At 39.4% G+C, this 14701-nt stretch overlaps 1 protein-coding gene across 1 annotated transcript in view; it reads left to right on the top strand.

Moving 5' to 3' along the window:
- LOC122802271 overlaps window positions 1–13422 on the top strand; it is a 144995-nt gene extending 131573 nt beyond the window's left edge. Inside the window, exon 14 of the mRNA XM_044071922.1 lies at window positions 13162–13422. Coding sequence (XP_043927857.1) covers window positions 13162–13422 — 261 coding nt within the window. The remainder of the gene's footprint in view (window positions 1–13161) is intronic.
- Window positions 13423–14701: the final 1279 nt, after the last annotated feature.

The raw sequence follows: 14701 nt of genomic DNA, 5'->3' as shown, positions 1-14701 counted from the left end.
GTGTGTGCGTTAAAGCTGCTGCTTTACTTCATTCACAGAATGGGTGTGTGTGCGTTACATGGAATTTTAAGGCTGCTGCTTTACTTTGTTCACAGAATTTGTGTGTGTGTGTGTGTGTGTGTGTGTGTGTGTGTGTGTGTGTGTGTGTGTGTGTGTGTGTGTGTGAAATGCCCTAGTTAGGGATAGCCGGTGGGTAGAGTTACTGAGGCTCAAACCTTGTACCTTAGATACAAGAAACAAGACCCTGCATTCTCTGTTCCCTACCACCACTTGTGATGAAGGAGTTGAGTCCACAGAATGTCTGGAATGTTTGCCTTGGCTCATACTTTTCATTTGTTCCTCTTAAAATGTGTGTTTTTCTGGCAAATTACTGAGTACTGAATTCACTAAATAATGACAGCCATTTAAGTTTCAGTCTTCCTGTCTTTCAGGAAATGCATGGTAGCACAAAATGTTTTACTCTAGCAACTTTCAGATTATACAAGCAATGTTTAAAATGGGTCCCTGGTTTTGGGCCTTTATCCCCCCCCCATATATTTTGGCTTTTTCCAGATTTCTTGTACTACAAAGTTGAGAGATATAGTTGAGTCAACAGAAAAATTAAAACAAACTGAAATAGATGAAACAAAATCCACGTCAGCAGAACCAGCAGCAAAAAGTCCAATGTAAAGTGTTTTATTAACATCCACTTTTCGTTCAAAAAAACTGAACTTCTTCAGACAGACATCAAAAGGTAGCAAATGTAAAAAACTCCTTAAATACACAATTAACAACACATGATACATTTGAATGGACCAACCAACTGGTTGAAACTCACTGACATCAATGTGTGGGAAAAAGCTGATCTCAAAACTTCTTAAAGTACTACTGCATACAACAGTCAAATCCATGGAAAATGTGTTTTAAAACCAAAACAAAGTGGAAATATGTATGAACATAATATTTAAAATGTTTAAAACCAAAAAACATAGTATATAAAACCTTTTTAATGACAAAAGGTAAAAAGTAAAAAATAGTAAGTGAAAAATACTCATAATAACATTACCTCTGCATGCTTCTAAGTTTCAAAATGCAAGCTAAACTTACTCTGTCATTGAGACCTGGAAGTCTATAAGCACAGAGTTTCAGCTGCCAAATCACTTCTAGGCGCTCTAATAATAGTTGAAAAGGACCCCCCCTGATGTCAAAGGAAACCTGTCCTAACACCCTAAAAGTAAAACTGTGCTGAGGGTTGTCATTAACATATTTCGCCAAAGCATTTTCACACTTGTTTTTCCTAATACAGTATAAATGCTCATAGATTCTTTCATTAAAACCTCTGTCAGTCTTGCCCACATAAAATGCTGGGCAAGACTGGCAGCAAGCCAAATAAACAACCGATCGAGATTTACAGTTGAATCTACCAACAGTGGAGAAAGAAGACCCATCAATTTTAAAGCTCGAACCAGTGGCAATATGCCTACACATGTTACAACTCTCACATTTGAAAGTGCCCTCTGTTCTAACACGAGTGTCCTTTTTTGTTTCTAATATCTGTTTGAGGTTGTCACCCCTCCTATATATAAACCTAGGCAAAGTGCCAAACTTAGCTTGTAGGGCATCATCACACAAGAAAATACTCCAGTTCTTGACAACCACCTCCTTAATTAGGTGAATCTCAGCACTGTAATTAGTGATGAAAGAGATAGAAGTGTCAACTTTCTTGCTGTCTAAAAAGACTTCAGGCATAACTGGAGATGGATGTTCTAGTGAACAACTTGTGAACTAACTACTTTGTAAAATAGGTTTATAAACACCCCCATACCTTTTAGTCTGGACCTCAGTGACCAGGTCATGAATAAACTTGTCTGGGTAACCTCTATGTAGGAACAATCTCTTAATGAACTCACATTCTTATAAAAATAGTTCATCGGCGGTTACCATTCGAGCAGCACGCACAAGTTGCTCCTTGACTACACCTCTTTTCTGGTGCCCAGGATGGGCACTAGTGAAGTGTAACATGGTATTAGAGTAAGAACTCTTCTGAAATATTTTAGCCTTAAATCTGCCAGCAGAAATGTCTTTATATAAGTCTACATCCAGATAAGAAATTCTAGAATCAGACTCTACAAATGTGAACTTCAAAAAAGATGTACTGGAGTTGAGATAGTCCATAAAGGTTCTCACATCATTAACTGAACCTTCCGTCAGTATAAAGATGTCATCCAAAAATCTGGTGTAAAAATCAAATTTGAACTGACCGTTGTAATTGCCAAACACATATCTGTTTTCCCATTTGGCCATAACCATGTTAGCAAAACTGGCCCCTACTGGTAAGCCCATGGCTACACCAGTCTTCTGTAAATAGTTGAGTGTCAAGTGCATTTTATGAGGAGCTGAGAGCTTCAGGGAAAGAGTTTAGTGCTGTTTATGCCAAGTCTGGTTGCAATGTGCAACTGTTGGTTAGCAAATTATATCACTATTGTGCTAGAATATTTAAAAGCATTGATAGTAGCACAACAGTTAGTGTACTTGCTTTTGATGCAGAAGGCTGTGGGTTCCACTCCCACAGTATGTAGATGGATTGCTGATACTCTATTGTGTTGTACTTTAAATGCGGTGGATGCTTCAGTCCAGAGAATGCTCTCCTGTGGAGGAGACAGCTAGTAACTATGAACCTATTATCAGTTTGCCATCCATTCTCTATTGCAATATTACCAGTTTACAGTGCAATTTATAATGTAACATAGACAATTTATTCTTCAAGGGCAACAGCCACTTTATTTATAGATGAAACGATGAAATATAAAGTTGTTTGCTAGCAGCAATCTCTTCATTAGTTGCAGATCTCTTTAATGTGGAATTATTTAGATGACTTTTACTTCTGCAGAGATTTGGTATATTTACTGATATCGAAGGATTGTAATGACTGAAGTCTGAGTAGACTTTTATGATGGAAGTGTTCAGAATTGGCAATTTTGTCATTAATGGTTAATATATTTTGTTGCATTGCTTACTGGAAAAATGTTTAAAACAATAAATTTAAAACACTCTCTAACAAGTGTCCTGTATTATGCAAAGAATATAATTAATACAGTCAGGAAGGTGAATCAAAGAACACATGTATGTTTGCATGGGTTTGCATGGTCCTAAATATGTGTGCAAGGGGCCTATGATTTGAAAACAGCTCAAAGGTAAACTTTATCTGCCACTGGCCAGATGCATATTTTGAAAGTGGGTTTCAGTGCTGTTTCAATGAATGTGAGTTTCAAGAGCAGAAAAGTTTTAATACTAAATCTGTTTTCAATGTGAGACTGTATTGCTTTGTTTAGCAGTTGTCTATCTGTGTTTGTGCTATAAAATTTAAAATAAAAGTTTTAAATTAAGTCCAAATACTCACTGTAAAAACAAAGCATAAAACAATATACACATTACAGTATTAATGGGAAATGGGGAAAAATAGCCAAGTAATGGAACACTGGAATGGCTGCGAGGGTGGGGGACTGTGTATAGGGAAGACCCATTTGACCATGATTTTGTAAGGGTTGACAAACTCAAAGGCAGCCCTGGGTGGCACAAACTCTAGCTACATCACTGCTTTGGTCCCAGCATCAACACCCATTATCTTTTCAAATCCCAGTCCTGGGGGTTGTCAGAAGAGAAATGTTTTGTGGGGAGACAACAGATATCCTTAAATCCAGATCTCCCTTTCTCCCTCCCTTATCCAGAGCAGTCAGTCACCACAGACACTCCAGACTTTGCTTGGGGGGCAGTTTCTGGAGGGATAAAAGTGCAGGGGATGTGGGACACCAAGAACAAATGCAAGCACCTAAATATCTATGAGATGCATGCCTTGCAACTTTCTTAACTATATTTGGCTCCCTGGACCTTCTTAAGTGACTTTAGACCACACCTCAGTCAAGTGGTACATCAAAAAGTAAGGGAGAACCAGGTCATACCCACTTTGCAGCCTAGCTATATTAGATTGGTATATAGCTTCACAGCACAGGCTCATTCTACAGGCATCCTACATTTCATCGGAGCATATTATGTGGCAGACAAGGTGAGCAGATCCAGGGCAGACCCATATGAATGAAAACTATATCAGAGGTCTTCCAAAATTTCATCTATCTGTGTGGAGTTCCTAAAGTATATCCTTTTACCTCCTCTTAACAATCATCTGGCAAGATGCTGTTCCGTGTCTCTGTGAAACAAGGCCTGGAAGACAGATGTCTTTTCTTTTCTTCGGACAGGAGTGTTCCTGTACACTTTTCCACACTTTCCACCAATATCCAGGGTTCTGCTGAAGATTCAGAAGGAATCTGCCAAAAGCATTGTGGTGACTCCATTCTGGTCTATGTAACTGTGGTTCTCCCTTCTTTCAGAAATAGCCACAGGCAATTACCAAAAGCTTCCTCACAGACTGGATCTACTCACACAAGAACAAGAGTGTTTGATATACTCCAATGTCAATCATTTTCAATTGACTGACTGGATGATAGGGTCTTAATTCCTTCCAGACACCTATTTATTGAGGACATGCTGCAGGTACTAATGGAACAAAGAAAGGCTGCTACTAGAAAATCATATATTAGCAAATGGGAAAGGTTTTCTCATTGGGGACAACAACATAACTAGCCCCTATTTAGGGCTAGTTATTCTCTGATTCTACAATATTTGTATGAGTTAGTATCCTATTTCCTTTCTTAGTCCTCTATCAAGGTTCATTTATTAGCTATTTCAGCATGTCAGCTCATATAACCTCCTCTTTTAAGGCAGTCTTGTGTCAAACTGTTCTTGGAATGGGTTTGCATAAGAGGCCTCCAAGTAAACTGATGATCCCTCCTTGGGATCTTAATTTTGAGTTAGAGAAGCTAACATTTACTCCAGTTGAACCAGCTAATCTGGCTAACTTGAATTTATTAACATGGAAAACAGTTTTACTGATTGCTCTGACCTATACAAAAGGGTATCTGAGTTGCAAGCTCTTATACTGTATCAACCCTACCTCATTTTCCATAGGGGCAGGGTTTCTTTGAGAACTAATCCTTCTTTTAAGCCTAAAGTGGTAAGTTTACTTTAAATCAAACTATTCATCTCCCCATTTTATATATTCAACCTATAAATTGGGGAGAAAGGATAGTCCATACCTTGGATGTCCACAGACAACTGAGGTGCTAGCTTGATAAAACTAAGTCTTTCAGATCTTCAGGTCAGTTGTTTATATCTTGTGAAGGTAAGCAGAAGGGACAACTTGTGTCAAAACAGACTACTTCCAAATGGTTGTCTAAGGCTACTACCTTTTGATTTAGTCATCATAACAAATCTATTCCAGGCAGGGTGAAGGGGCGAAGGCCCTTTCTACCAGGGCCTTGGCTTCATCTATGTCTTTTGGAAACAATTTGATTTTAGAAATATTAAAACCCATCTCAAAGTAGTTTTCATTATTAGCACAATGAGGCTTTGTTTTTTTGGTGGCGGGGTCACTCTTTAACATGTAGATTAACCCCACTGTCTGTGATGATTATGCTAATTAGGGCTCATATCCTTATTGTTTCTGATCTGCTCAGTTTATGTGATAAGCATGAGTAAACCTGTTAAACATCATGAAGATAACTACACAATGTTGTGCACATCTGAGTACCTGTAGGAAGCTCAGGTCATGCAGGGAAGCTAATTATATTAGATTGCAGATAATTCATCATTATCATCACCTTCATCATCAACAACCTTTTTTTTACCATTTTCTATATGGGATTGGGGTGTTGTGTGAACTGTCACCATCTTTCTCAAACCAATGCCACTCTCCTACCTTCTTTAACAGTCATGCCTAAATGTCACAGGTTTTCTTTCACACAATCCATTCATCTCTTTGCTGAACATCCTTGTTTCCTCTTGATCTCCCAGTTTGTCCCAGATATTCTTCACTAAATTGTCTTTGGCTTTCCTGCACATGTGCACAAATTACTGTGATCTCTTCTTTTTATCCTTCTCTGCAACTGAAGCTACTTAAGCTGTTGCTCTGATGTCCTTATTTCTTATTTCTAACCACAGTGTTCAGCCTATCAGCCATCTCTGGCATTTCATCTCCATTACCCCTAGTTTCTGCAACTGTCTGCCTTAACAGTCCACTTTTCTGTACCATACAGTAGTACTGACCATCTCACTGCTTTGTACACCTTATCTTTCAGTTTCTTTATCATTCGTCTGTCACACATACCCATGACACTATGCTAGTTGGCTGCATCCCCACTGATTCTAGCTTTGAACTCCTCCTTCACACTTCCCTTGTCTTCAGGCATCCTTCCAAGAAACTTGAAGCTGATAACCTGCTCTTCTATTTTCCCTTCTGTTCCAGTTTTCATCTTTTTCTGATTTCCCCAGTTTGTTGCCATTTCAACTGCCTTGCCTGTACTCAGTTTCATCCCATGTGTGATGATGTGAGGTATTGCCAGTTATGCCAAGAGAAGTAGGGCAGTGGATGTGTAACATATCCCAGCACAACTAGCTGGAGTTTTGTAAAGAGTTATATGTCATTTGTATATCAAACTCATTTGTACAGATGTGTGTGTGTTGAAAATGTATTTGTAAAGTGCTTATGTTAAAAATGTACCAACAGTGCGTCCTGCTGGACAGAAAAGAAATATATATGTAAGTCAGACTGTACTATTGTGACTGATTAAATATATATATATATATTGTAACAGAGGATACTGGAAGAGCAGAGGTTAATCTCAGTCCAGTTAACTCTGAAAAAATAGTTTGAAATTAAATTACTTGATAGGCCATAAAGATTGTATCTTACAGTTCTGTTTGCAGCCAGAGAAAAAATGTCTGCAAAAACAAGGACTATGAATCCTGCTGTATTGTTCTTAGCAGTGAACTAATTGCTACCTTGAAAGGGTGGAAGTGTTGAAATGGTTTTATGGCTTTCATATGCTATAACACATCTTACCAAAGTTCTATCTGTGTGTATGGTAACACATATATGTGTGAGATTCTGGTTCATTTTCTACTAGTGAGGGTAGTATACAAACCAGAACTCATATGACCAGATGTGTGTGATAGCATTCTATAATCCAGCACTGAAATTATGTTTTAATACTAGATGAAACAGAAGCCTCATGGCAGTCTGTTTTTGAAACCTGACAAAGAAGAAAGACCACTCACCTACTTCATCTTGCCTTGCTTTAGTAAGTAACCAGGGAATAGTAATTTTTGAAATCCGTCAAGAAAATATAGTGAGATTAGTAAAGTACTGTTTTTCTGTCTCTGTGTGAACCTTTTCATCTGCGTTATTTTAATATATCCTGCGATTGAAACTCTGGTGTTTATTGTAAATAGATATTTAGTGTTTTCATGTTCTTTTATTAATTATTATTAATAATTATAATAATATTTACTGTGGCTGGTTGTTTAGAGAATATTTTAACCTTTGAGAGTACTTATATTTATTTGATGACACTGCCGCTGCTCCTGAAAGCCTTGCTGTTTGGTCAACATTACCATTTGTATTAGTATTAATTTTACTCTGTATAATTGGGTACCCTTGTAAGAGCCTTAGAGTAGCTGGCTTTGGAGTGTCTGGTGGCAGTGACTACCTTATAGTCTGAGCAGAATGGGGCACAACTAGCAAATCTGTGCCAGCCTATCCCAGGTGTGTGTGTGTGTGTGTGTGTGTGTGTGTGTGTGTGTGTGTGTGTGTGTGTGTGTGTGTATGTGCAAATCAAATCTCAAAGAGTGTGAGTGTCAGCTGCTTGGAGTGGGGACACATAGCACTGGTTTCACAGAGGGGGTGTTGGAGGACTTGTTTTGGACACTCGGCTGAGGACTCAACTCTACAGCTGTGCCAGTGGGAGTCTTACTTGGGGCTGAGAGAGATAGAGAGAGAGAGAGAGAGAGAGAGAGAGAGAAACCCAGACCCCAGACTGAGTGTGTTCCCTGTGTGCTCTTAAGGGAAATTGTGCTTGATGCAGAGAGCTGCATATGGAAATACTGTATGTATCAGCTTTTGTTCCAAGTGAATGTCCCTCTCCAATGTCAGTAGTGAGGATTCAGGCTCCTTGACTACTGGTCTAGGGAGGGGATGTCACACAGTGTACAGTAGAAATAAAAAGTATACACACCCCCATTAACATGCCAGGTTTTTATGATATAAAAAAGTGAGACCACAATAAATCATTTCAAAACTTTTCCCACCTTTAATGTGACCTATAACCTGTACAATTCAATTGAAAAACAAACAAATCTGTTAAGGGAAAAATATAAAAAAATAAAAAATGTGCAATAAGCTGGTTGCATAAGTGCGCACACCCTTAAACAAACACTTTGTTGAAGCAACTTTTGATTTAATCACAGCATTCAGCCTTCTTGAGTAGGAGTCTATCAGCATGGCACATCTTCACTTGGCAGTATTTGCCCACTCTTCCTTGCAAAAGTGCTCCAAATCTGTCAGATTGCAAGGGCATCTCTTGTGCACAGCCCTCTTCAGGTGACCCCACAGATTTTCTATTGAATTTAGGTCTGGCCTCTGGCTGGGGCATTCCAAAATTTTAATTTTCTTCTAGTGAAGCCATTCTTTTGTTGATTTGGATGTATGCTTGGGGTCATTGTCATGTTGAAAGGTGAAATTCCTCATCATCTTCAGTTTTCTACCAGATGCCTGAAGGTTTTGGGCCAAAAGTGACTGGTATTTGGAACTGTTTATAATTACCTCTATCTTGACTACAGCACCAGTTCTAGCTGAAGAAAAGCAACCCCAAGGCATGATACTGCCACCGGCATGCTTCACCATGGGGATGGTGTTCTTTGGTGATGTAAAGTGTTGTTTTTGTGCCAAAAGTACCTTTTGGAATTATGGCCAAAAAGTTCAACCTTGTCTCATCAGACCATGACACATTTTCCTACATGCTTTTGGGAGATTTGATGTATTGTTTTGCAAATTTTTGCCAGGCCTGGATATTTTTCTGTATAAGAAAAGGCTTCTGTCTTGCAACCCTACCCCATAGCCCAGAAATATGGAGAATATGGGAGATTGTTGTCACAGGTAGTACACAACAAGTACTTGCCAGAAATTCCTGCAGCTCCTACAGTGTTGCTGTAGGTCTCTTGGCAGTCTCCCTGACCAGTTTTCATCTGGTCTTTTCATCAATTTTGGAGGGATTTCCAGTTCTTTGCAACATCACTGTTGTCCCATATTTTCTCCACTTTTTGATGACTGTCTTCACTGTGTTCCATGGTATATCCAATGCTATAGAAATTTTTTTGTGACTTTCTCCTAACTGATACATTCAACAATGAGATCCCTTTGATGCTTTGTAAGCTCTCTGTGAACCATGGCTTTTGCTGTACCAGCCAACTGAGTAAATGTCAGGAAAATCTTACTAGGATAGCTGAACTTTATTTGAGGTTAATCAGTCTCTTTAATTGATGGCTGGTGTGTACCCAAGAAGACTGAATGCTGTAATTAAATCAAACGATGCTTCAACAAAGTATTAGTTTAAGGGTGTGCACATGTATACAACCAGCTTATTGTACGTTTTTTATTTTTTATATTTTCCCCCTAACAGATTTGTTTGTTTTTCAATTGAATTGTACAGGTTATAGGTCACATTAATGGTGGGAAAAGTTTTTAAATTATTTATTGTGGTCTCATTTTTTATATCACAAAAACCTGGCATTTTAACAGGGGTGTGTAAACTTTTTATATCCACTATACCTACAGTTTTGCATTCCAGTCCCCTATTCTTTGCTGAAGTTCTTGTTCAGAGTCTGCCTGTAATGCTACATCACCTGCATAAAGCAGCTTTGTTGATCTGTACTCTCTTACTTCTAGTTCATCACCAGTATGAGCAGCAGTGGGTTGAGTCCTGAACCTTAAAGTACACCCACTCCCAATGGGAATCCAAATGTGATCTGTACTTGTGTTATTTGGGTTGCTAGCCATATCGTGCATTAATTCTTCCAATGTTTCTGGGACTTCAAACCATCACAGGAATACCTAAATCAACTGTATTTGGATCTTCCCATATGCTTTCTCCACATCAAAAAATGGTCAGTTGGACTCTTTCCTTATCTGTAGCTTCTTCTCAACTATCTGTCTCACTGCAAACATCAGGTCAGTCGTGCTGCATCCTGATCTGAGCCCAAACTGCATATCTTCCATCTTACTTTCTCCTACTCAGCATGTTCATTAATCAATCACCCTCTTCCACACTTTCATGCTCTGTTACAGGAGTCTAATACCTCTATATTGTCAATAATTGTGATTGACCATTTGTTCTTGTACAGTGTCATTAGAATGCTTATTCTCCAGTCATCTGGGATATGACTTTCTCTCCATACTGCTAGGAATATCCACTGGAACCATTTATTTCCTAACTCTCACAACATCTTTATTATATCTACTGTGAGCGCCCAATCTGAGACTGCTGCTTTCCTTGATTTCATTTTCCTTAGTGCTGTTCTTAGTTCTTCTACGGAGGCCTCTTCATATTCTTCTTTCATTTTAAGAGGTGTCTGGGGCAGCCCAGCTTGTGTGAGATTTTCTTAGTTCTGAAGCTGTTGGAAGTACTCCTTCTTTCTGGCTTTGATATCCTGTGAACTAGTGAGAAGGTTGTTGCTGGTATCCCTTATGAAGAGTTTCTGATGAATATCTTCTTTATCTTTCTGCCTTTCTCTTGCAGCCTGTTAGAGTGTCTTTCTTCTATCTGATGAGTAACTTTCCAGAGGCTGGTAGAGGACCTCTGATGTCTTATTCTTTGGTGTTGCAACTGCTCTCTTGCCCTCTTTGTTAGACAACTAGTATTCCTTCATAACTTGATCGGTCTTTTCTATCTCTCACTTTTTCCTGTGCCCCTTATATCTTTTTATGACTTCTTGAACTTCTGAATTCCACCAACAGCTTTTTTTATGTATTTCCATACCAGGCTCAGCCACATATTGTATAGAACATGCTGTTTTAAGGCACTGCTATTCTTCAACTCCATTAATTTCCTCTTCTTTTAGGGATGCTAGAGCCCTGAGTATTTCTAAACTTTTGTGCTTTCTCTCCCATCAACTTCCAGGTCTTTAGCTTAGTCTCTATCGATCTTAGAGCTTTCTACAACCACTGCTTGAAGCTAATTGTGGCAACCACTGTGCACTGACTGTTTCACTGGGGATGACTGCATTTGCGGATTCTACCTCAATGCCCACTGCTTGCTAGGAGGAATTTTACCAGCTCTGCATGTTTGCCAGTCTTGTATGTGGTATTCAGACCCTCTCTCTTGCTGAGCCAAGTTTGTCCACCATGTAAACTATTTGCAAGACAGAAGTATATAATACTCTCTCCTTCCTTACTCCTCTTTTCCCACCCATTTGTCCCAGGCATCTCTCATATCCTGGTCTTTCCATCTTGATATGTGCATTCAAGTCCCGTATCAACACCAACTTATTTTGCCCTGCTTTATCTGCAACTGTCTGAATGCACTCTTTTCCTACAGTCGCAACTCTGCTGTTTGGCATAGGCTGAGAGTCTGGAGTCTGATTGCTATGAGCTTGTCATTAATTCTGATAACATGCCTCTCTATCTTCTGAAGCTCTCTCTTTTACCACAATACCCACACTTCTACTCTGTCCTCCCCCTGAACAGTAGACTCTGGATCCCAACTCAAGTGGCATTGCTGCATTGTCCTTTCATCTTGGATCTTAGAGACAGAGAATGTCAGGCCTCCTACTACTCTTCAGGTTATCACCTTCCAAGCTGTATTCTGTCTGAACCTATATCAAGTGATGCAATATTTAGCTCTTATTTAGTAGGTTGATTAGTTTTATGTCCAATTTTCTTTCTTTCCCAGGTAACCCAAGCTGGACAACTGGACACCAGACACTCACCAAAAGCTTACTGGCCCAGGGCTGCTGGGCTTTAAGGCAGATGGTCCCTGGCATAGGTCAGATCATCAAATTGCTTATCACTGGCAAATAACCATGCTCAGGGTTGGTGTCATTTTTGTTGACATAAGTCAACATGACTAAATCTCCTAGAGCTAATTTTTACAGCATGAATAGCTCACCCTGACATAGCTCTGTGATTGCAAGTTTGTGATTTGTGTTCTCCTATCTTGAGGATACTGCAAATCTAAAGTGGTTGATCTAGGCAACTCTTCCCATGATAGGTACCATCTAGAGTCACAGATCACAGTATAAGACCAATGAATGGATTAGCTTGACCATGACTGTCATCCATGCTACTGGCGTCCAACCCATGGGAGAATGGTGCCATTGCCACCACTACAGGGACTTATGTCAACGTAAACCTGACCTGTCAGTGCATGCCACCATACAATTTTTCATTCTGACCTCTATATATCTCCAGCCTGTGCAGAGATAGAAAGGAATCAGGGACATGCACAGGGGCAAACTAGAGTATCTAGTTGAGTGCTGGTGTGAAAGTTGTGTCTGTTTGCACAGCAGTTGTACCCATTAAAAATAAGTCTGTTTAACTTTCATACAGTAGTTCACCATCTCTCAGTACTGGCATGTCTTGAATTAGTATGACTCTGCAGAGTTAGAAATGTGCTTATGCAGGCTATCCCCTCTGCAGGTGGACAAGTGTCTCATCATGTTACGTCTGTGTAACTGAGATAGCTAAGACTGTTGCAGGTTAACCCCGCTCCAAAAAAATATGTTGCCATTGCAGAGTACATGTGCCATCCCAGTAATATCAATGCACTCCTATAAGGTCCATATATGTAATATCCATACTTATTAGCTGGCTTTGCACTTCACAATATACAGCAGACATATTTGTCCCTTGTCTATTACAAGCACTTGACATATGTATTGTGTAATCAGCATGCTTTTCATGTATATGTCCAGTTGTATTTTTGTCAAAACTGAAATTGTATCACAGGCCACAAGCATAGATGTCCTGTCACGACAAATAGCTCCTGCAGTTAGTGTGATCTTATATTGGACTGCATGTGACGATGGCTTTTGGTTTAGCCAGCCCCCCCCCCATAAACAAGTTGATGACATACCTGTGTAAAACCTACTATTAGAAGGTTATTTTGCTTCACTGTATGAGTATCAACATAGTCAAGAATACAGTTTCATTGTTTTTATATGTCTCTACCCCCACCCTCTTTGTTGCTCTCCTTTATTTATTTTTTTCTCTCTCATTTTTGTTACTGTTATATGCAGCAGCACAACATCCTGCCCAACCACAATGGCATGGCCTGTCAGCCCCCTACAGATGGCAGCAGCAGGCCGCCACCTCCTGTACTAGAGACACACAGTACATCTGGGTTCCAGCCTGACATAGCTGCCTTAATGCCTCCTAGTACCCTACCTGCACCATCTCCCGCAGGTAGTCTTGCAGTGCAGGATGGCACAGTGGTACCTGCAGGTAGTAAAGGTGATGCTTTTGTCACCTTTCAGGAGCTGGCAGAGTTTGTAGGGTAGATAATAAGCAGGAAATGGATGCTCAAATCAGCTATATAGAAACAATGCTTCAGCAGTTCATTGAGTTTTATCTCTGATGAGTGCTGTCTCTGTCTTCTGAGACAGGACACAGTCATGATAGTTCACTGGGTGTTGAGTAATCACCCACTGGGTCTAAGCTGGCAGAGTATGCATCTTTGAACATCCAGTTTTATTCCCAAACCCATTGTCCCACTCCCTTTTGTGTGTATGCCCACCTCTGTATTTATACAATCTTTCTGTCTTCCCTTTTTTTGTCTGATGTGTCCTTTACCATTGTGTTCCCCCTCCCACATTCTGTTACTCCAGACCTTGTCAGTCATGTCTGTCTTTCCCTGCAACCTAATTTCCCCTTCTTACCCACCTCTTACTTCCCTAATTTCCTTCCTCACATTTCCCTTCTCAACAAAAAGTATAAGGACAGCCGTCCCATAAAATATACTTCTATCCATACCTTTCAGATTCCCAGATATTTCAATAATGTACTCATGAATGGCTACAATTGATTCTTCTAAAAGATGTTGCTGTCTGACAAATTATTGATAATTACTGTCAGTAAATAATTACAGATATTGTTGTAGATCACCACCTACATCATCATTCCTCATTTGCTCACACTAAGCTCTACTCTCTGACTGCTTCTCCTTTTCATATTTGACCTGCACTCCCATTTCCAACCTTTAATGTGGTCAACCAATAAACAAACACAATACATATATGCCCATAAACAGCTTATAAAAAGTCATCTTTCTGTGGTCATAAATTGAGTGACAGTTTGCAGTTAGCAATATTGATGTCTGTATGTAACCGCAGAGAAATGAGTCAACACTTCACATCCTAAGGCAAAAATGATGAAAAGTGTTTAGCACGCACAAAAAATTCCACCTATATTAGTGCAAATGAACTGAGCATTGTTGTGTGTTGCCAAGCAACTATGAGTTGTGGTAAAGTTAAGAGACTGCCTTTGTATCATTTAGGGTTCAATGTGATAACGCCATTCTTAATGCCCTGGCTGAAGTGCTCTAATTGCCTGATGGTGATATGTCTTTTTACATGTTCTGTTTCCATAATGTAGTTATATTACATTTCCCTGCAGGGTGTTATTTTTTTCTGATGCCTTTCCTAAAATTGCATCTGTGGCATACTGGTCTAATGCTCTGAGATTATGAGTAACAGTCATGGGTTCAAATTCGTTCTGGTATATTTCTATTTTACTACTATCACACATTCTATTCCCCTGAAATAAAACATTCATATCATC

The sequence above is a fragment of the Protopterus annectens genome, chromosome 5.part0 (genome assembly GCF_019279795.1).
Source record: "Protopterus annectens isolate FY-2018-M chromosome 5.part0, PAN1.0, whole genome shotgun sequence".
In the NCBI taxonomy this organism is placed as follows: domain Eukaryota; kingdom Metazoa; phylum Chordata; order Ceratodontiformes; family Protopteridae; genus Protopterus; species Protopterus annectens.
Note: the sequence above shows the minus strand (reverse complement) of the source record. Positions and strands in the feature narration are given on the sequence as shown.